Here is a 22,476-nt window from a genome sequence, read left to right as displayed (position 1 = left end):
CAAGGAATTTCTTTCCTCTTCTTTTTCCATCTGAAATCCTTTCTCTTCTTTATGCCCTCCCCACCCCCCACCCCAATTCAATACATTAGGCTCTCCAGGAGACACTCTCCATTATCTCCTATTTGCAGGCTTGCAAAACTTATATTTTATATATACTTATATGCCTTCTTTACTAGACAATATGAACAGCTTTGTTGGTTTGGGAAAAAGAGGAAGCCATTCGGAAGTGTATGAAGTTGAAAAAAAAAATATGTTATAAGCTTAGAAAATTAGACGTTGCATGAGAAGGGAAGAAAATTTCAAAGTCAAGCATCAAAATTAGATCTGGAAGTATTATGATTTCTTTGTTATTGAAACATAAAATGATAAATGCATAAGGGGAAAGCTAATCAATTAGACTTCAATTTTAAACTATTATATTTAAAAAGAATACCACACGGGGTGCCTGGGTGGCTCAGTGGGTTAAAGCCTCTGCCTTCGGCTCAGTTCTTGATCCCAGGGTCCTGGGATCGAGCCCGGAGTCGGGCTCTCTGCTAAGCGGGGAGCCTGCTTCCCTTCCTCTTTCTCTGCCTACTTGTGATCTCTCTCTTTCTCTCTGTCAAATGAATAAATAAAATCTTAAAAAAATAAATAAAAAGAATACCACATTTAAAGCTAACATGGTTCAACAACTACTTACACAGATAAATATTTATGACATGATAGACAAAGGGGAAGAACTTTAATAGAGAGTGCGGTTATTACAGACCAATAAGAAAAAGAACATCCCAAATGCAAATGGCCAAAAAGACATGAGCAGGGCGCCTGGGTGGCTCAGTGGGTTGAGCCGCTGCCTTCGGCTTGGGTCATGATCTCAGGGTCCTGGGATCAAGTCCTGCATCGGGCTCTCTGCTCGGCGGGGAGCCTGCTTCCTCCTCTCACTCTCTTTCTGCCTGCCTCTCTGCCTACTTGTGATCTCTCTCTGTCAAATAAATAAATAAAATCTTAAAAAAAAAAAAAGACATGAGCAAATAATACCAAAGGATACAAATGGTTAACAAGCATATGGGGGAAAATATACAACTTTACTGGTAATCAAACCAATTCAGATTTAAGGCAACAAAGTCCAATATTTGTGTAGAAATTAAAGACTTTTTGAGACGACAGAACGTAAACTGTGTGAGGGGTTAGGCTAATGACGACTTTCATACTCCGAGGAAGTATGGTTTGAGTCAGCCTGTCTAGCGGGCAGTTGGTCAAAGCTTTTCAAAAGTGCTTACCCTTTAGACTCACAATCCCGCTTCCTTCAGCAGAGTTTGTTAAGGATCCAAAATGTGCCCCCTGGTTTCCAGTAATTAGAAACTAAATTTCAAGTGCTAGGTGCTAAATCTGTCCTAAAGAAATAATCAGGTACCTGCATGCTCATTTAGAAGGGTGTTATTCATGGAATTATTTATGATAGTGAAATATTGAACCCAAGTTTAATACCAAGCGGTAGGAATTTGGTTAAGCAAATTATGGTAAATCCATGTAGTAAAATGTTCCCTTAAAGACAGGGTGAAAATGCTCCCAATATATCATGGTATGAAAAGGTTAGTAGCAGATCAACATATACAGACTAATCCCAAAGTTGTTTAAATAGAAACTGAGTAGAAAAAAATTATAGAAAATTTTAGTCTGTATACCACCCTCAAAAAAAAAAAGTATCACCGGAAAGGGTTTTTTAAATATCCTCTATACTTTTCTACCCACAGTGAACACTGATTATCAGTACAAGCATAAAAATATTTTTTAGTTCTTAAAAGTGGTTTCTTCAGAATAAGATGGGTAGATTTACACAACATTGTGATTGGTCAGTGCAGCCCACTTGGAAGGAAATAAAAACTCTCTGCTATTGATGATGTTTACTGTTAAATTTCAAGAACACAAACACCAAAGATTTAAATATAATAAAAGTAAAGTTGTTTTACGTCCTCAGGCCAAGAACCGTCCTATAAGCACAGTTGTGTGATGGCGCACACTCACACGGTGTCCTTGTAGCAGGGTGAAGTCATCTCTTCGCCGAGTTTACCGCTTTTGAGTGAATGCTGTCATTTCTCACATACGGTTAAAAAAAAAAAATCCATTGCTACCACTGCAAGGATTCCCAAGAGCAGTACGTTGGGACCTGATGGGTGGAAGCCTCCATCAGCATATCTTGGTTTATGAGATTGACCTTTCGTCTAACATTTTTCTTGGAAGAAAAAACGATCTATCCTGAAAGAAACACATGTACCCAAATAACGCAGGAGGTGGGTGGAGAGAAACCAACAAATGCACCCCTTCTACCAAGCTATTACCCCTAATCTCTCCAAAATATCATTGTAAACAAGGTAAACTAGAAGGCTTAGAATATTATTTACTTCAATGTCTAAAACACCCACTGTGCCCTTTTCTCATTGTTTTCTTGGTTCTTTTGTTCTAGATAAGCAGTGGCAGGAATTGGCACTGGCAGGAATTCGATAGGACTGAGGGGGGCCAGATATGTCTGTCTCCAGGTTTACTGTGCATTTTGAATGATTTGTGCCATGATCCTGTAATGACCTGTGGTTGTTGTTCTTTCCCCCAGAATGTCGAGTGGTGAAGTCCACTTCTTACACCAAAATAGCTTCATCATCCCGCAGGAGCACCACCAAGAGCCCAGGACCTTCCAGGCGCAGCAAATCCCCTGCCTCAACCAGCTCAGGTAAAACGTCGACAGAGATGAAGAAACTGTCTTGTTTCTGACGCGTGATGAGCAGAGGGTGTATGAAGCCCAGAGTATGAGGTTTTTAAGATAGAGGAGATTCTGGTTTACAATTTTAGAACAAGTTGGAGTGGTGGAACAGATTTGCCAGAGTCTAACAGGTTAGCTTTAAGAAAAAGCACCGAGCTTGGGAAAACTTACTTAGCAAAGACTCGGCAAACCCCGATTTGCCCACAAATAGAAGTATACCACTGACTTGCTTCATTTCTACTAAAAAAAAAAAAAAGGAAAAAAAAATCAGTTTTTCAGGTTAAGAGCTCCCAACTCTACAAGTCTCCGTCAAGACGTTTATTCTGTGTGGGTCTGGCTTATGAGGAGTTTCCAATCTGTCTTTGCTAAACTTGCGTGTAACACCTGTTTTACTTTGGACCCCAACACGACTCTGGAGCTAAAAGCAGTGGGAATGCAAGCCTGGGTCAAGGAAAGCTGCAGGGGCTCTGGTCTGTGTCCTACCTCCCAGTGGCTCTGGTGCTGGTGCTAGAACAGGAGGTAGACTCAGGAAATGACCATCTCAGCCCTGCATCTTTCTTCTTTGGTCTTAAAAATGACATGCGGCCATTAGGTGTCTGTTGGGTTGGGTTTGGTTTTTCCTTTTTTCTGTCTGATTTCAGGAATAAGGTGTTTTTCACTGTCGAAGGGAATTATTTGTTAAATCATATAAACTGTTAAATGGGAAATTTTTTTAAGATTTTATTTATTTATTTGACAGATAGAGATGACAAGAGGCAGGCAGAGAGAGAGAGGAGGAAGCAGGCTCCCTGCTGAGCAGAGAGCCTGATGTGGGGCTTGATCCCAGGACCCTGGGATCATGACCCGAGCCGAAGGCAGAGGCTTTAATCCACTGAGCCACACTGATGCCCCTAAATGGGAATTATTAAACAATACATACATCCAGGTGATTGTCCCTAATCTCATGCAGACAGAGAAGCTCTTATAAACAGAGGCAAAGACCTTTGGGGCCTACACGGAGGCCTTCTTGTAACCACCAGTGTGGCCCCAGAGGCATATCCAAAGATCTCTAAGTTGGGGCTCCAAGGCCTGCCTCTGGCATCCTTCACCAGCTCTTACACTACAGTGTACGTTATACCTCCAGCCTTAAAAATAGAGGAGCTATGATCTGTTTTTCCTAATAAAAAATAATACTATAACCTCCAAAGTGAGTCTTGGAAAAAGGAGCTCTTCATAAGCTGGCTAGCCGGAACACCTAGCTCAACTTGGTTCTCTGAAATTTACCTTCTCTCTGGACTTTTACTAGTTATAGCTCTTTCCTAGACAGGTGTCCAAAGATCTTCTCTTTTGAATCTCCCGCAAAGGGTGGTTAACAATGGGCAGCCACTGCCTCCTCACAGCGTGTCCTATGTTGTAACCAGCCAGGGAATGTGTCTCATGTCATAGCTGGCGCTAAGATGCAGATTTTTGGCTCCTCCTCGTGTAAGGGTGGGCTGAGAACTCCTTCCTTAGTATGACGTAGCTCACCCAGACTGGATAGAACCCTGAAATGAGACTTGCTAACGGGTAAGGTATTGAGACTCAAAGTTCAGAGTGCATGAATGTCACCTGGGAGTTCAGTAAAGGTCATTCTGACGGCCGCCCCAGATTCTGACCGAGGGCCATAAACTTCCACAAACCTATGTTTTAGCAAGTATTTTAGACGATTTTTAATCAGATGGTCTTTGCACCATATGATGAGAATCAGTGGGTTCAGAAAGTGGTTCCCAAAATGTGTCTCCCTGTACCAGCAGTAGCACCATCCCCTGAGCACGTGTTAGAAATGCAGTCTTGGGGCACCTGGGTGGCTCAGTCAGTTAAGTGTCTGCCTTCGGCTCAGGTCATGATCGCGGGGGGCCTGGGATCGAGCCCCACATCGGGCTCCCTGCTCAGCAGAGAGCCCGCTTCTCCCGCTCCCTCTGCCTGCTGATCTGCCTACTTGTGCTCTCTCTCTGTTAAATAAATAAATAAAGTCTGAAAGAAAGAAGACGGAAGGAAGGAAGAAAGGGAAAGGAAAGGAAGGAAGGAAAGAAGGAAGGAAGGAAGGAAGGAAAAAAAGAAAAGAAATGCAGTCTTGATGAGCCCCTTCGCAGACCCACTGAATCAGAAACTCTGGAGCAAGGGCCCAGCCATCTAGGTTTTCATAAGCCCTCCAGGTGAATACGATGCTCGTCCAAGTTTGAGAATTAATGAAATACAGATATCAAGAGGGAAATAAATACATGGAGTCATCTGACTGTGCATAATCTAGTGAAAGATACAGCTTGCTAATCTTCCTTTATTGGCATGACAGGGATGACTTCCTTTCCACGCCTCTGCTTGCTTCCAAGGGGCAATGTCCATCTTTAACCCTTGCAACCCAAGAGCAGAGCTCTAGACACCATGAAGTGTAGACCCAGGTTACAATGACCCACTTTCAGAGAACCGATTACCTGGGGCAAGAGAGAATTTCGGTCTGAAGACCACCCTTTTCTGGAAACAGATATGGGGGAAAGTCTTTGCCTTCAAGAGAGATACCACCTACACACAGACCACATTTGTAGAGGTCCACAAATTAACCTCGTTGACTAAGCTTGTTCATAAACCAGCCCATAGGTTAAAACTGAGCTCTTTGGAACAGGTTCAGTCTGGACCAAAGAACACTGCTCATTTCCTTTGAGCAAACCTGGGCTATCCAGTGAACCCCCAAGGAGCAGTAAGGAAGAAAGAGATCTTGGGCCTAGCCAGCCTGTTGCCCCTAAAATCTTGGCTCTTTAGTATAACATGGAAAGGAGAAAGAAGCCCCATAGTACCCGAAACATTAGCAATACTATTAAAAATAACGACATTAAAAAAAACAAAATTAGTCCCCAATCCAAAACGAGTCTGACATTGACAAAGTTTTCTTATCTTTTCTCTCTTTTTTCTTAGTATATACCAGGTGTAATGGGGTAAATATCTAATAACACATGATTAGCCAAATTCTTCTGTCTTTTACAGTATGGCTATTTCAACAGAATCAATATGCATTATTTAAGCACTATAGCTATTGACTTCTTGTTGTGATTTTTTTTTTAAAGATTTTATTTATTTATTTGACAGACAGAGATCACAAGTAGGCAGAGAGGCAGAGAGAGAGAGGGGGGAAGCAGGCTCCCTGCCAAGCAGAGAGCCCAATGTGGGGCTTGATCCCTGGACCCTGGGATCATGACCTGAGCCAAAGGCAGAGGCTTAATCCACTGAGCCACCCAGGCACCCCTGTTGTGATTGTTTTTAACAGTTTTTAAAATGTTGATTTATTTTTATTTTTTTTAATTGAAGTAGGGTTGACACAATGTTGCATTCATCTCAGGTGTAGAGCATGGTGATTTGACAAGTCTATACATTGTGATGTGCTCTCCACAGTGTGGCTCCCATCTGTCACCAAACAACACCATACAATGCCATTGACTACATTCCCTGTGTTGTGTCTTTTATCCCCGTGACTTATTCGTTCCTTAACTGGAAGCCTGCTTCCCCCAGTCCCCTTCACCCATATTGCCCATCCCCCAACTCCCTCCCTCTAGCAACCATCAGTCTGTTCTCGGTATTTATGGGTCTAGCTCTACTTTTATTTTTGTTTGTTTATTCGTTTAACAGGTTTTATATTTAAGACCTGTGGGCTGGCAGTGAAGTGCTCCTAGGTTTGGGCAGAATTTTTTTTTTCTGTTTCTATTTAGTCCTCATAAGTCAAGGAAGAGGGATAAGTCAGATTATCGTACACATGTTGAAGAATGTTATCATGAATCTGGAGTAGTTACGGTCTGCTGCTGAGCTTTTTACTATAGATGCAAAAGAAGTGTCCTTGCATTTTCTGTCTGATTTGTGGCAGCCAAGATTGAATGAGGGAACGCAAGAGAAAAACATGGAGAGAGAATTTTTGCGACTCAGAAATAACTTTGCAAATAGTGAAAAACCTGTTCTACTCCAAAAATGAATCTAAAATTTGAGTTTACAAAAAAGAATCATGAATCTAATTTTAAAAAGATAATTATGAATACAGGACGTTTATTGCGCTTTAGGATTAACTGGTAACATAATCACTACTCAGCATCTCTAAGATTATATAAGTCTTATAAATATAATATATCTAATATATCTAATTATAATCTTATAAATATAGATGAGTGTATCATTTACCAAAAGTACTTTCAGAAACTCTAAAAAGCAGACAGACAAATGTAATGAATGTATTTCTATTCGTCACTGCCAACAGTTGTAACTATCCTTTTTAGAAGTTTAAAATGGAAAGGATGATGGGGTGCCTGGGTGGCTCAGTGGGTTAAGCCTCTGCCTTCGGCTCAGGTCGTGATCTCAGGGACCTGGGATTGAGCCCCACATCGGGCTCTTTGCTCAGCAGGGAACCTGCTTCCCCCCCTCTCTCTGCCTGCCTCTCTGCTTACTTTTGATCTCTCTCTCTCTGTCAAATAAAATCTTTTAAAAAAATTAATAGTTTAAAATGGGAAGGATGCATGAACCTCAGAATCAATAGATTTTTTTCAAACAAGCATTTCTCTTTTGTTTCCCTGAGCCCTTTCAACTTAAGTTAAAATCTGGTTGATCTGACCAGCACTAACTTGGAATTTATGATAGGTGTGCCCCTGCCGGGTACTGTCATTTCCATTAAGAGAGTAGAATCTGAAACCATCCTACCAACAGCAATCCAACAACAAAAAGAAATAAAAGGTATTCAAATGGCAAAGAAGAAGTCAAACTCTCTCTCTTCGCAGATGACATGATACTTTATATGGAAAACCGGAATCCATTCTAAAATTAAACTTCACTCGAGGTATTTTTTACCTTCTAGGTCAAAATTAATTAAGGGGCACGGGTCGCATTTTGTTTAACGTAAGGCCTTTATGCATAGAAAGTTTTGTATTTTGATCTAGAAAGTATGCCATGCAACCATTTCTTTGTTGTGTAACAGCTTATAATAGGCAATGACTGTCCCTTGACTCTGACTTGCTGCCAAATCTTATCACCTTCCTCTGGATGATTCTAAAGAGAGAGGTTTACAGAGCAGCAATACCCAGTCACAAATTTGTGGCTTATGTCAACGTTCCCAAGACCGCTCTATTTCCCTGAGCCCAGAGTTTAGGAAGTCCAGTTTCCATTTCTTTTCTGGGCAGTCACAGATGATAGGTATCAAGGGAATGCCTGCCTCAGTGCCCTCCACTGTGCTAGCCTAAGACTCCCAGCTTCACTCAAGCATGGCCCTTAAACCAGCAGAAAGAAACACTGAATTATCTCTACATTAATTGCATCACCATTTTCTTAAAATGGCCTATTCCCTGTTTTTCAGAAATCATAAAGACTAGAACGTGGATAATTTTACTTCCATACCCCTAAAAGTGCTGATGTGGCCCCAAACCCAATTATCACCAATGAACCTGACTTTCTAACATTAAAGAATCTAGGTTTCTCCCCCTAAAACATCAACTCAAAGTTTGAAATCATTTTTGTTTCAGTTGTTCAGTTTCTACTTCCAATATTCATCATCCTACATTATACAGAGATTAGAGCAGAGTACAAAGTTGGGATTTGCTCAGTTTTCATGCCATGCTACTGTTCATGATAATACTCTTAACTTATATTTAAATACATCAGAGTTTACATGGGATTTTTCTGTCTTTGATCTTTTTTGATTCTCCTAACCAACTTCCAACTACAATCAAGACACGATAATATTATTTGTTATATAATAATATAGCCTGTTTTTAGAAATGAGGAAGCAGTGAGGGCTGGGGTAACTGCTTGGCCCAGAGTGATAAGAGTTAATCATGGCAGCTCCAGGCTGGTGCCTGGGGCTGCCAGTGCTTCAGACCAGGCAGGCTAGCCATCCTTGATACCTGTTTCTTCACCTCTATTTATGAGAGACTTGATCTCCAGGAAATCACTAATACAGTACCTAGTTTAACAGTGCAATTTACAACAACATAACACTTTGCAATAGAAGCCCAAGTATTCGTCCCAGGACCAGCATTCCAGGAGGTGAAATGAATTCACTCCAACCTCATGATGTATGGTCAGTGGTAGACAGAAACTTTCCCTTGTAAGTCAGTGGTAGAACAAGAATGAGAATCCCCTGTAAATCTTCCCTTCGTCCCTTACTCATTCTTCTTCTTGGAACTGAAAGAAGCTAGAGATGATTTATTAATGTAAGGTGTTCATTGACACATCAGAAGCAAGAAGTACAGGCATTTACTAGGCACTGATAATACAGAGATGAAAGAAACAGCCTGTATGCTCAAGAAGCACATAGGTCAAGCCCCCTAAATAATTTATAGATAACATAACTCACATACCTGTTGAATTATTATTAATCTCCTTCACAGAGAGAGTCTGAAAAGGCAATTGAAACTCGAAGAAAAAGAGAGACCAGGAGCCTTAATAACACAGATGAAGAGTAATGAGCCCCCAGACGATTGAATGCGGTTATCACTAAGGAATGGGAAAAGTGGTTTTTAGTTGCTTCTTAAAGAAACAAGAATATATAAAAGTACCATAAAGAGTATTTAATATGGGTTGAATCTTTATTCATGTGTGTTTATCTTTGGAACACAGACGTCTCATAAAATGTGTAATTTAAAAGTGAAATTCTTTTAAACAAATTCCTTTATCTGCACAAGGAAGTTAAAACAAAATATCTCCAGAATAAAAGTATACTATGCACTAATTTTTTTCAATAAAAACGGATGTTTAGTTTTGCTTTATATTGGTTTCTTAATATTAAAGATAAACATTAAAAGTAAAGAAAACCACATTTACCTACCTTGAATTTTCATTATGGCAGTCCTTAAAACTAACAGATTTAAAAATTTTGACCTCCTCATGGATCACTTATAAGAACTTCGGGATTTTATGTTTGCTTTAGAATTTTTATTTCCATTTAAACAGATGGTCACCTCTTTATCATAAAATAACACCTCTTTAGACTCTCTGTAAAGCCAATGGCAAACATAATAGAGACCCAGTGGGTGCCATCAATTCAAGCACAGCTGATGCACTTTCTTGCCCTTTACAAGTTTGTTGTCTAAGGCAGGAACCCTCCTGCAACAACCATTCATTCATCCAATATGCACTGAGATTCCACCATTGACCAGCAGTGCTGCGTGGTGGAGATACAAGGGTAAATGTATGATGGAGGGAAAAGTTGAGTGACTTAGTTAATGACTTTCTACCATGACTGAAGCACCATTCTGTTCTCCCCGGGCTTCACACTTATATATGACTCTGGAAATCCTGAAGTTTTCTTATTTATGCTATTCAGATTTTCCTTTTTTACAGTTATATAAAAATATTTTATGCAACATATGTAGATAAGACAGGAATCAAAGCTGGGGAAGCAAAGGGAATTTTAATCAGCTTTCTAATCTAATATGTCAACTTTTTTTGATTTGTATCAAACACCTTCAAAGGCAGATTTCTGACTATTATTTTTTGTTAGCTTAGTCCTTTCCTACAATTTAGATTTCAGTCTTATACATTCTATGGAGGATCTTTGCTGTTTTAGGGTTCTGAGGGAATTCTTGAAAACCGAATTCACCAAGAAGATCAAGGGGGGTTGATGAGTCATCCCTTGTGTTTTTAGAATTTTCTCTTGCATGTAAAGCTCAGTCCTCCTTCCATTCTCTGTCCCTGCACCTATCAGTTCCTGCTAGTGCTCACCCTCAACTGGTGATTGTCTCCAAAGGTACTCTTCAAAGCTTTGAACCATTATCTTGACCCACTCTCTGTAGGGGGCAGACAGCAGCCTATAGCAGTTGCCTTTATGAACTCCTCACTGGAAAAGCCCCATATTAATTAAAAGAATATTTCCTGAACATCTGCTGTGTTCCAGGTGTGTATCCAGTCCCAAGGATACAAAGATGATTCAACCACTCTTCTTGTCTTCAAGTTGCTTATACTTTGGCCTTCAAATTGGGAGATAAGCATATATATATACACCATATAACTGTAATAGTGTAGAAAGTGCCATGACAGCCCAGAGGAGGAAAGGGTTAGGTCTCATTCGTGGGGTCAAGGAAAACTTCCAAGAGAAAAGGACTTAACAAATTGAAGGATCCTGCCAGGATGGCATCACCACTTGAAGAAACAATGTGAGGTAAGGCCCAAAGGCATGAAAGTGTATGGCGTACTTAAGGAACAGTGGCTAGTCCGATAAAAACAGATGATAGATTGGAAGAAAGGGTTGGAGAAGGTGGTGGTAGCCACATTGGTTGTGGATTGCATGGGCTCATGAAGGCATGTTTTGTTGTAGATATTAGGGGATGAATGAGAATTTTAGTAAGACCATGATTTGATTTTTATTTGAATTTTAGGAACAGTGTTACAGTAGTAGAGAGAATGGCTACACAAGGGGCCAAGGGTCATGGAAGGCTCCATGAGGCCGCTGCAGTTATCCTGGAAAGAAATTGTCGGGCTGGAATTTAAAGAGCAATGATGGGAATGGCGTAGACTTTGAAAAGGAAATGAATCAGGAATTTAACTGGACATGAGGCCAGAAGAGGAGAAAGGAATCAGCGTTGAGGAGCAGGTTTGAGCATTGAGGCAGAGTGGTGGGTGAGTCCATTTCAGATGTGTGGAGTGTGCGTTATTTTGGAAACATCAGTAGGCAATTAGGAATAAGGAGCTATGTTTGAGTCAGATTTGAACCAATGATATTTGGGAGATCGTGGCATATAATAATGATTTAAATACTAGAAATGCAGGATGCCTCTCCCTCCATTCCAATGAAAGGTTCGTAGAGTAAGGATGGACACGGAAGCATGGTGACCGTCTGAAATTACAAGAGCACATCGGAAGAGACAGGAGAATCTCGACAGAGCAGTGACAGAAGGCACAGGGCAGAAAGTTTCAAGATGAAGGGAGAGGCCAAAAATGATGTTAAGTCTAGTAGCATGAGAACTGAGAGGTGGTCATAGGACTTAGCAGCAAGGACATCACTGGTGACCTGTGAAAGATCCATTTTAGCAGGCAAACCCATATGGCAGTGGAGGACCCTCCAGGCACGTTGTCCCCGGTGGGGGAGAGGGGGTCACTATAGAATTGCTCCAGGTCTGACTCCCAGGCTCAGCTGTAAGGGCAGGCCATCCTACAGAACCCTGTAGGGTGGGGGGCAGAGCACCCACTTGGGGACCAGAGGAGCTGAGAGCTCAGGGTCCCAGGACCCTCATCCACCTTGATCTAAGGTACCCTTACACACCTAGTTCCTTCAAAATAACCACAGCCTGTTCTGGGATCCCAGCTGACGCATTTTCATAATTTTAATTTGTATTATTTTAATGATTCATTCATTTATTTTAGAGAGAAAGCATGCATGAGTAGGGAGAGGGGCAAAGGGGAAGAGAGAGAGAGAGATTGAAGCAGACTCTCCACTGGGCACAGAGCCTGACGCAGGGCTCCATTCCATGACCCTGAGATCACGACCTGAGCTGAAATCACAAGCCAGATGCTCAAGCTACTGAGCCACCCAGGTGCCCCACATTTTCATAGTTTTAAATCAGAGGTCTCCCAATGACCCTCTTTTATTGCTGAATTAAATTTTTCCCCTTTTCCCCTGAAATCCTCTTCAACTCTCCCCTCCTCTTCTATATTCAGTTTGTCACTAGTCTTCCTGGCTTCCTCTTTGCAGTGCTGTCCTAGGGCTCCAACTTCTCACAGGCTACAGAACCTGCTTGCTAGGTGGCCTCCTCCCTGCTTTTTTTCTCTGTCCTTTACATCTGCTTTGCACACTGATGTCAGACTCATTGCCATGACTTAGTGTCTGCCCAATAAAGTCTAAACTCCTTATTCTCATAGGAAGAACTTTCTTGATTTGGCCAGTCTTCTTTTCCAGCTCTATCTCCCCCTTTTCCTCTGGACGTAAGCTTCATCCTGTGAGCTAATTTACACTGCTACCAGATACCCCTGGGGCTTTTGTACTTGCACCTTTCAGAATCCGAGGAGCCTTCTTCTGCCCCTTCAGCTGTCCAAAGGGCACACACCCAGTTGGCCCAGATGACCTCCATTGAAGGTGATCCCCTGATCACCTTGCTGTTTAGGTTCTTCTCCACCTGTGACATCTGTGACAATGATTTGGCTCCTAGTCTGTAGGTGACATATCCTATCACCCTCCTAGGTATAAGGTTTCTGAGAACAGGAGTTCTTTACACACTCTATGTTCTGTGTGCTTCCAAGTTCACAGTAAGTACTGGTTAAATGGACCAGATGAGTGAATTGAGAAGTACTAGAATCTGTTTAAGTTGCCTAGGTTTCCTGGTGTTCAAGGGTCTTTTTACAAATATTTATTAAAAAAATTAATTCATATGGGCATCTGTGTGGCTCAGCCAGTTAAGGGGCTGCCTTTGGCTCAGGTCACAATCCTAAGGTCCTGGGATCAAGTCCTACATCAGGCTCCTTGTTCAGCCGAGCCTGCTTCTCCCTCTGCCTGCCACTCCCCCTGCTTGTGCTGTCTCTCTCTGTGTCTCTTTGATTAAAAAATATAATAATAATTCATAGAGCCAGGTCACTTCCCATATCTCCACAGTTTCTGTGGACTCCCCAATTCCCATTATTCTCAGCAGACAGTCCATTTGAATTGGACCCATTGTTTCAGTTTAAGAAGGAAATGTAGGGCGCCTGGGTGGCTCAGTGGGTTAAGCCGCTGCCTTCGGCTCAGGTCATGATCTCAGGGTCCTGGGATCGAGTCCCACATCGGGCTCTCTGCTCGGCAGGGAGCCTGTTTCCTCCTCTCTCTCTCTGCCTGCCTTTCTACCTACTTGTGATCTCTCTCTGTCAAATAAATAAATAAAATCTTTAAAAAAAAAAAAAAAGAAGAAGGAAATGTAGGGGCGCCTGGGTGGTGCAGTTGGTTAAGTGACTGACTCTTAGTGCCAGCTCAGGTTGTGATCTGGGTCATGAGATCGAGCCTCAGGCTGGGCTCTGTGCTCAGTGCAGAGTCTGCTTAAGACCTTCTCTCTCTCTCCCTCGGCCCCTCCCCCACCCAAATAAATAAATACATCTTAAAAAAAAAAGAAATGTAGATAAACAGAGAAATTTAGAGATCCACCTCACCTGTGGGTTGAGCATCTATGAAGACAGAATTAGAAAAAAGCATCTTCCCCAAGAGTCCCGCAACCCTCCACCCCATGAGATAGCTGTCTGTTTTCTCTTGGCCTTATTTGACCTCATCTGCCTTTTGTTTCTTTTTCTTCTTCTCAATAATGTGGCAAGCAATGGACAAGGGCTGGGGAAAGAGATCTTAGAGCATCCATAGCCTCCTCCATGATCAGGGAATGAGAGAAAGTCTAAGGCGAGCACTTAGATCTCAAAAACACGCCTGAATCCCTAACCCCCTAGATCCACAGCCGGGTTCCCTGTGCTGCAAGGGCAGCAGCACAAATACACGAGCCACCTTATGTGCAGAAAGGAGGTCGGGGAAGGACAGGGTAGATGTTTGTGTCTAAAAAGTGACCTTGGAAGGGGAAATGGGTGGCTCCGTGCATTAAAGCCTCTGCCTTCGGCCCAGGTCATGATCCCAGGGTCCTGGGATCAGAGCCCCACATCGGGCTCTCTGCACAGCAGGGAGTCTGCTTCCCTTCCTCTCTCTCTGCCTATCTGTGATCTCTGTCAAATAAATAAATAAAATCTTAAAAAAAAATTTTTTTTTAAAGTAACAATAAAAAGTGACCTTGTAATTAGGTAATCTTGCTTGGAGATTGCTGGGATTTCAGAACCAGTTTGAGACATTTAAATATTTAGCTTCCACATGTGGTCTGAGACTTTTAAGACCAAAACTGTAAAGAGAGGAAACCCTTTAAGTTCACAAAGGCATTACTAAATTAATATACCTGTGGGTCTAGTCATTTAAAAGGAACAATGAATTCGTAAAAATAAACCAAGTGTTTCTGAATTCTAGAGATTTTTTTTTAAAGTAACTTCCTATTCAGTAAGTTTTGGGAATCAGGGGCCAATGAACAGAGTCGGACACCTATAAGTATGTGGTGCACACTGTGTGTGCTGACTGATTAATTATAGGGCCCCGAATTATGACTTCAGTGAGTAAAATAGAGTAGGATCATCTCTCTGAAATGATAAAGGGAAAGTTGCGGCTGGATCCTTTGGGAGGAGTAACATCCAGTGACCAGTTCATGCTGTTGTGTCCCCAGTGGGCTCAGGTCGATGGCCCAGTTGGACAAAAGGCAGGGGCACAAACTAGGGCTTTTCATACACAGCTCTTTGGGGCCAGTTACATGATTGATCATCATGGGATCTGTGAATAACCCAGCCTAAAGTTTAGCCCTTCTCATTCAGGACGTCACGAGTAGAGTGAGGGATCCAGGACTAAAGGAAAAATGAACCCAGACATATCCTTAGACCTGCTTGCCCACTTAAAAACAACCACACTGAGTTGACGTTTTCCCCCTTTGAAATACGGAATCCTTTAGTAAAGGAATACTTAACTCTGTAAAGGAATGCCATTTGTTTCTTGAATTTTTAAGAAGTTCTACTAAATAGGTAGCAAAGCCGTCTCTGCTGGCATTCGGACACTTTGGGTATTACCTGAACTCAATCCATGTGTCAGCCGTACTTATGAAATAAAATTATGTATTCCGGCAGTGATTCAACAGTAAGGTGTGTGGGAGTGTCTGGATGTCAAGACCGTTTTTAAGAGGTTGCAGATGCTTTTTAGGTGGCCAAGAGGAAGAGTCTGAATAGAAACTCTGACCCTAAGAATACAGGCCGTTCTGACTTTGAAGCAGGTTGTGTTCCAAGACTGGCTGATCGTAAATGGCTTGTTTGGCACTTGAGCTTTCTCTTTCTGGAGAGAGGGCAACCGAAGGAGAAACCCTGAGTCCAGGGGCTTTAGAAGAAGGAGGCGTCCCTATGAGAGAGAAGAAAAACCCAGAGGTCCTTAGCCCTGAAGACGGGGGACAAAAGTTCTAGGCACAACCTGACGTGTCAGGACAGGCCACTCATGGGGAAAGTGTGCAGTTCTTTGAGAAGATATAAATGAGACCTTTCCAAACGTTCATCTTTGGGCAAGTTACTGCATTGAAAACAGGACAAATTCTACCAACCTCCCCTGCGTGATTGATGTCACATACGTTATTTCAGTCTCACATGTCCAAATTCTCTGTGTCCTTCCCAACTTACTCCCTCTCTTCTTGCCTTAATCCTCTTCAACCAACTGACTACCACGTCCTACACTTTTGAACCTCTAAAATCTCTCCTGAACGTTTCCATTTCCCTCTACCCCCACGGCACTACCCTCGACCCAGCCACACTGTCCCTACAACTATGGGACACTTAAATGTGCCATACTCCCTCCTGCCTAGACTGTCTCCTTAGGGATAGCTCCCAGCCCATTTATTATTCTCCCCTAATCCATTCTTGACAGGCAAGAGCTCTTGAGAGCTCTTAAAAATACAAATCTAATCTCCTGGCTCCTGCTTAAAATCATTCAAGAGGGTGTCATTGCCCTTTGGATAAGAATCAAACATGAATTTTAAAGCCCTGCCTTATGGGACCCCTACCAACTCCTTCACCTTCAGTAGTAAGTTTCTTTGCCTCCTGCCCATTTCCCAGCTAGTCCAACTTCTTGAGGTCTTTTCAGTGCACCACACTCCTCTCCCCCCAGGCCCAGCCACAAAACAGTCCCTGGCCTTGGGACACTTTTTCCTCATTGTGCCCCCCTTTCACCTGCAAAATCCTACTAATACTTAGCTTGGGTTTCCTTACCCTCTCTATAGGGTGTAGGATGACTTTGACCCCATTGTTTGTTAGGATTTCAGAGGCGACACCCAAAACCTCCCCCCTCAAAATACTTTATTGTGGTTACTAGTTCTGTTTTCTGATTTCCCTGCAGACTAGCAGGCTGGCGCCTTGGGAAATGTGGTGGTGAGGAGTGCCAATTCTGGGTTGTGTTAGTTATATTTGGGGCTCTGTCCCCATATTTGTTGGTCAAGTCACTTACCATTTTATGCCTCGGTTTCCTCTTCTCTAAAAAGAATAGTGCCCGCCTCATAGTTACTGTGTTAAATGAGCTAATGTATACACATATGCTTGTAAGTGCACTCGTAAAAGCCCTGCTTAATTAAATGCATTTACTGCTGCATAGAAAATAAGTCTTTGATAAATTGAGATGCACACAGAACAGGTACTTAACCAAATGCAAACATGTTGCAGTTTTATTTTGCTTTTGGAAAAGGCTAAGGCTGTCATCCTGGAAGCCACTTTCTCTTTTTCTTTGTTTCCCATTAGCTTTATAAAATTTGTGAATCAAAAGTAAAAAATGTTAATCATCTGCTTGCTTTCCCATTTGCCCACCCCCCCAAATCCTCCCAGTCTGGGTTACCTTTAGGTGTGATGTAGAGATGTAAAGTGGAGAAATGGACAAAGAAACTCTGACTTTCACAGAACCTGCCTTTCTGTCAACTCAGAGGGATCTCTTGCCTTGTTAGTTGTAAATTCTGCCCAGGCGCAAGGGTCCTCAGTCCTTGCCTGGGTCCCAGCCTGCCCCTGCAGAGGCCGAAGGCTGTAAGTCCAGTACGAGGAGGCCTGAGCACCCTGTTCTTTAAACAGAGACAGGGCGGTAGAATGCCAAGCAAATTAAAGCCTTCTCAGTGCTTCCCTGCCCCCCCCCATTGTTGTTTGTTGTTGTTTTGAAGGCGTTGCTAAATACACTTCAAAGGGAAAAGGACACTTGAGGGCAGCATGGGTTCTGTGACATTTTGAAAAGATCTTTAGAGGAGATGACAAAACAAGGAGCTTCCCACTCTCTTGGGCACTAAGTTTTTGTGCAAACATTGTGAAAACCCAATAAACACTGTATCGGACCACTGATGGTGTGCGGGTGTCCTTAGCACCTAGGTAGTCACCAGGTCTTAGAAGTTATTGTCATTTTGATTTTCGGATGAGTCACTGGGCCTCTTGCCCCCCAGGCACTTCATTCTGATTCAGAGCCAAGGACGGAGAGCTCCAGCTTCCGGGAATCCGTGGTGTCAGGGGGTGGGGGCTGCCGGTGGCTCGGCTGTGGTATGAGGCTTAATTGACACCTTTGATGTAGCCTAAGACAGAACCCGCACCTCCCACTGCTGCTTGGAAGACGTCAGCCTTACGCAGAGAAGGCATCTGCTGATGAATCCTGTGTCTCATTCAGCTTGCTCTGGGAGCAGCCTTAGCCATCCTTAACTAATCCAACCGCCTCCCCGTTCCGCGGGCGCTCGGCTTAGTGCTGAGAAGGGATCTCGCCTCTTGCTCTTGCCAGGTTAAACCCTAAGACTGTGTCCATGTTAGAACTCATAGAAGGTAAGTTCAATGCATTCTTGCTCTCCTTCATGGAAAAGGTTTCTCGTGCACCCTCAACAGTGTGTGTGTGGCTCGTGGCTAATCATTCTCCTTCATTGACTGTGGATATAAAACATGTGAAAATGTTGTCCTGTGTATGGGTGGCAGAGGGGCAACCTCATTTAGCTTTAAAAAAGCCATGTCTCCGGAGTGTGGGATCAGTTCCTAGAGGTGATGGGACTCAGAGAAGAGAATTGCTTACTTGAGTTCTGTGGCTTTGATGGCATTTAGTGATCGTGTTGTATAAAAGTCTGGAGAGTCGGGGAGAATTCCAGTGATTTAAACCTATCAGAAAGCAGCTTTTCTTTTCAGGAGCAGTGAAGACAGACTGCAAGGAGTTCCTGAGTGTCTGTGACAATTAGTTTGTCCCGTCGAAGGCAGGTCCTTCAGAGTTAGGCCAGAGGGGTATATAGGGCACAAGTGGATACGGGAGCTTCTAGAAGTGAGTTCTTAACTGTAAAAAGAAAGGGTCTTTTTTTTCAACAAGGCACTAGGAAAATCACTTGTGAGCTTTTCTAATATTTACTCCTACTGGGTGGTGCTGGGAAGCTAAACTACAGAATGAAGGGTGAATCCCACTGAAAATGTCTCAGGACCTTAACCACATCTATCAGTGCAGTTAATAAATTCATCGGGAAAGTTGTCCCGAGTATGTGTTTAAGCATTTTTGTGTAACCTGATGCTATAATTAGCACAGGATTAGCAAAACCATGAACTTCTGAAGAAGATTATTCCCGGAAGCTGTTTTTCAGGACAACAGATAGAAAGGTGTCTGGAATTTTAGCAAATGTCCCTCTATAATTGCTTGTTTCTCGGAGAAGACGATGTGTCATGAAAAAATTTTAACAAGCCATTTTTTTTTCTCTCTGTGATTCTTCGCTTCTAGTTAATGGAACCCCTGGTAGTCAGCTGTCTACTCCACGCTCGGGCAAGTCGCCAAGCCCATCACCCACCAGCCCGGGAAGCCTGCGGAAGCAGAGGGTAAGGAACTAAGCAAGCTCCTTGTTTAAGACCTGCCTGAGCTTCCGTGCAGTATGACACAGGGGCCAGCTCCCAAGAGCCCTGCTTGTCTCTAAGTAATAACCAGGTGAGGGCAGGCGGTGACCAGTGGCAGGTCACTTACGGTGACTATGGTTTCTCTTAGCTAGAACTCGGGGGTTTTATTTTCTCTCAATTTGTCCGTAGCTTAACTCTGTGAAGAGACAACGGTTGCTGCCTCACTTTTAAGCACGCCACCTCTTTTTTTGTCCTGAATGGGCAAAGACGTTATTGGCACTGGTTTGCAAGCTTCCGTGGTTGTGATGAGTTTCATCAGACCTCATCACTGACCATTAGCCTTCCTGAAGAAGGGAAAGGAAAAAAAAGTGTCATTTCGGAGAAGGGGGTCATGGTGGGGAATTGCTTTCTGGCACAGAATGGTGGTCCAAGCGGCTTAGGGTCCGTGGCTCAGGGGGATGGATGTCCATGTCTCATGGATGACATGTGTATTTGTGAATGAAACCCTCATCGAGCGCCTTCTCTTTCATTATTTATTTATTTATTTATTTAATTGGCTTTTTGTGTAATGTGATAGAAGTTGACTGAGCTTGGAGACCCAAGTCAAAAAGTTACTGGAAAGAGTGTTCGTTTCTCCACGCCTCGGGATGGGGAAGAACTACAGTTCTTATCCCCTCGCACTGGCACTGTGTGTCTTCCCCAGTAATACCACGGCGGGGTTAACGGGCTGGGAAGGTGCCGAGGAGAGGAAGGTGCAGAGGAGGGAACAGAGGGCCTTTTACTGTCCTGATTTCACGAGCAAGGTGGGGAGGAACACGTGCTCTTGGGAGGTTTTCTGATGGCGCTCGCTGAATATTTTAATAAGAAAGGGCTCCTCGGAGGCTTCTGAACCCAGAGACTGGATTCTTAGTTTGCTTTTTTTTATTATGTGCTTTTAAATGAAACTTCTAAGTTCCATAACTTTAAACTGCATCCAGGATGGAAGCTCTTCTCTTCAAGCCTCCCGCAAGCTTGCGTCCACGTGCCGCCGTCTACAAGCAGGGGCAGGGGACTCGGTCGGACCCCGGTCCCTTTGGCGCCTGGCCCACCAAGTGTCAGGTTGTGCTGTCTTTCTCCACGGAGCCTCCTGGCCTCAGGTGTCGAGGGTTTAGATTCTCTGACGAGGCCTGAGCTTTGGCACCGGGTCCTCCACTAAATGGCTGTTACCTTCGCTAAGTCTGTTACCCTCTCCGAGTCTCAGTTGGAAAAACAAAATGAGAAAGAGGCTCTTTCCAGATAGAAAACGCAATTCTTCCATTCCATCTGAGTGTTTTCACTATGAGTTTTGTTGTTGGCCACAGTCTGGTTTGGCGTTTTCAAGTACAGGAATCATTAGTGAACTACTAAAAGAGGAACTGGCAGAATTCATGGAGGCCCCTAAGCGTCTACCCTTGAGTGGAGGAAGAGGAAGGAGGGTATTCTTTTCTAGTAAATGTTACCCCGCAAGGCCCCCCTCTGGAGGGGCAGTCATATACAGCACAGGTCGTGCTCTTCCCAAGAATAGTCTCTCTTTTGAAGTGTCTGCTTTAGTACACCTGGCATACGAATCCCTCTCCATCCTTGGAGCAAATTAAACTCAGCTTCAGGATCATGTTCATGTTTAGTTGCTGAAACTAAATTATGGTGACTGAGAGTCCTTGCCATGGATTTGAGCTTCTCTCCCTGCTTGCTCATTGTGGAGACCTCCATCGTGGGGATACAAAGTGCTTTGCCCAGCTGTCCCTGGGTTGGCAGAATGAGGCTAGAGTTTACTTCTTCTGCCCTCGGTACTCTCGGCGTCACTGTGATTTTGTCCAGATGAGGCAGGAAATTTCTCTCCGGTGACTAGCAGCTGTGTGGCCAGTGGCTTCTATAATTCACATTGCCAGCACTTGGGAAATGATGATAAGGGGTGGTTCTCTTGTAGCGTCTTCACTGTGGCATTGAAACTACCAGTGCAAGCATCTACTTGAGAGGGAAAAATAATCCCATTTGTTTCAGGGAGACAAAGGGTTGATCCCCATCTGAAAACATTTATTGAGCACATGTTGTAAGCAGAGCATTGGATAAGTCAGAGGTGGTTCAGTTTCCAGGCTTTTCAATTTAGGCCATAAATGAACATCCTCCAACCATGTACCATGTCAGTGCGCAGAGACATTCCCAGCTGCTTTAGCAAGAGAAGCTTTCATCTTGGTGTGGAGGCAACTACATCAAATAACCCCGCCCAGTTAAAATGGGCCTAGAATATCCCTAAAAACTGATCCTGTTTCAAATTTGGTTAATGTTCTTCTCAAATGGTTGGCTATACTCCTATGCAGGAAATACTGAAATAAGTGAAAGATGGCAAGTGCTAAAAGAAGAGACTTCAAAGAATAAATTAACTCTTTTTATTGCAAATTGGAAAACAGTAGCTAGTTCTATTTTTTCTTCTGTGTTGCCTAGCAACATGGCCAGGAAAATGAGTTGGCTGTGCACCTCCCAACACACACAGACAGACACACACACACACACACACACACTCACACACACACAGTCTTACACTGCCTACTTCGCTTTAAAAATTAAAAATGTATTTTTTAATTTTTAAAGGACTATCAAGACACTTGATCACTTTCTTCACAATTAAGAAGAAACTATTTTATCTATGTTAATTATGATGACTTAATCAGCTTTTTTTTTCCTTCAAAATAGTATTTTTATGTTACAGCTTTGGGGATTTTAGAGTAGTCATATACAATGAGAGTCTGCAGGCCAGATATTTTTCTTCATAAAAGCATTGGTGGCAATGTACCAAAGAACCTCCCTATTTTTCTAAAACACTGTTATTTAAATTGCTGTCCAGAAGCATTTAACTGGTCACAGAAGCAGATCTTAGAGGATCTTTTCCCTCCATGAATTTTCTGGGGTCTTATTTCTTAATACATCAGGAAGAAATGTGGTGTGGTGTGTAGGTTGAATGAAGCTCCCCATTATACTCCCACATGGCTCACTTGTGTACATTATCTGATCAGTCAGATGATGTGAGGAGTAGGTGGTACAAAATAGAAAAGAAGCCAGGATTCTAGACCGTCTGCAGATCTGAGCTGGTTGCCTGGCTACCAACTGAGAGATCTCCCAGCAGAAAGGGGTGGAGGGAGGAAAAAGGGAGGTGATTGGTAAGTGGTTGGAGAACCGGAAGAACATTGAGAAGGGAAGGCGAGGTCAAGCTTGCATTTTTTCTGTCCTCCAAATACAAAATTTTGGAGAGGCAGTTTTTACTGGGATAACGTTAACGCACAAGGCAGATGAACACTTGGGTTACTGCTCTGTGACCAGAATTTGCTGAATGCCTTCTGGGGTTCCTGACATTATTTTGTGAGGTA

General features: G+C 43.0%; 1 protein-coding gene across 5 annotated transcripts in view; it reads left to right on the top strand.

The window, feature by feature from the left end:
• Positions 1 to 22,476, top strand: part of DCLK1 (doublecortin like kinase 1) — a 346,132-nt gene that overhangs the window by 247,645 nt on the left and 76,011 nt on the right. For all 5 annotated transcript variants that reach the window (XM_045069592.1, XM_045069594.1, XM_045069593.1 and 2 more), the window contains exons 5-6: positions 2,588 to 2,704; positions 18,987 to 19,081. In XM_045069592.1, the coding sequence (XP_044925527.1) occupies positions 2,588 to 2,704; positions 18,987 to 19,081 (212 nt within the window). The remainder of the gene's footprint in view (positions 1 to 2,587; positions 2,705 to 18,986; positions 19,082 to 22,476) is intronic.

The sequence above is a fragment of the Mustela putorius genome, unplaced genomic scaffold (assembly GCF_011764305.1).
Source record: "Mustela putorius furo isolate JIRA1106 unplaced genomic scaffold, ASM1176430v1.1 tig00003942_pilon_pilon_pilon, whole genome shotgun sequence".
NCBI classification, from domain to species: domain Eukaryota; kingdom Metazoa; phylum Chordata; class Mammalia; order Carnivora; family Mustelidae; genus Mustela; species Mustela putorius.
The sequence above is the reverse complement of the archived record's forward strand: the minus strand, read 5'-3'. Positions and strand labels throughout refer to the sequence as shown.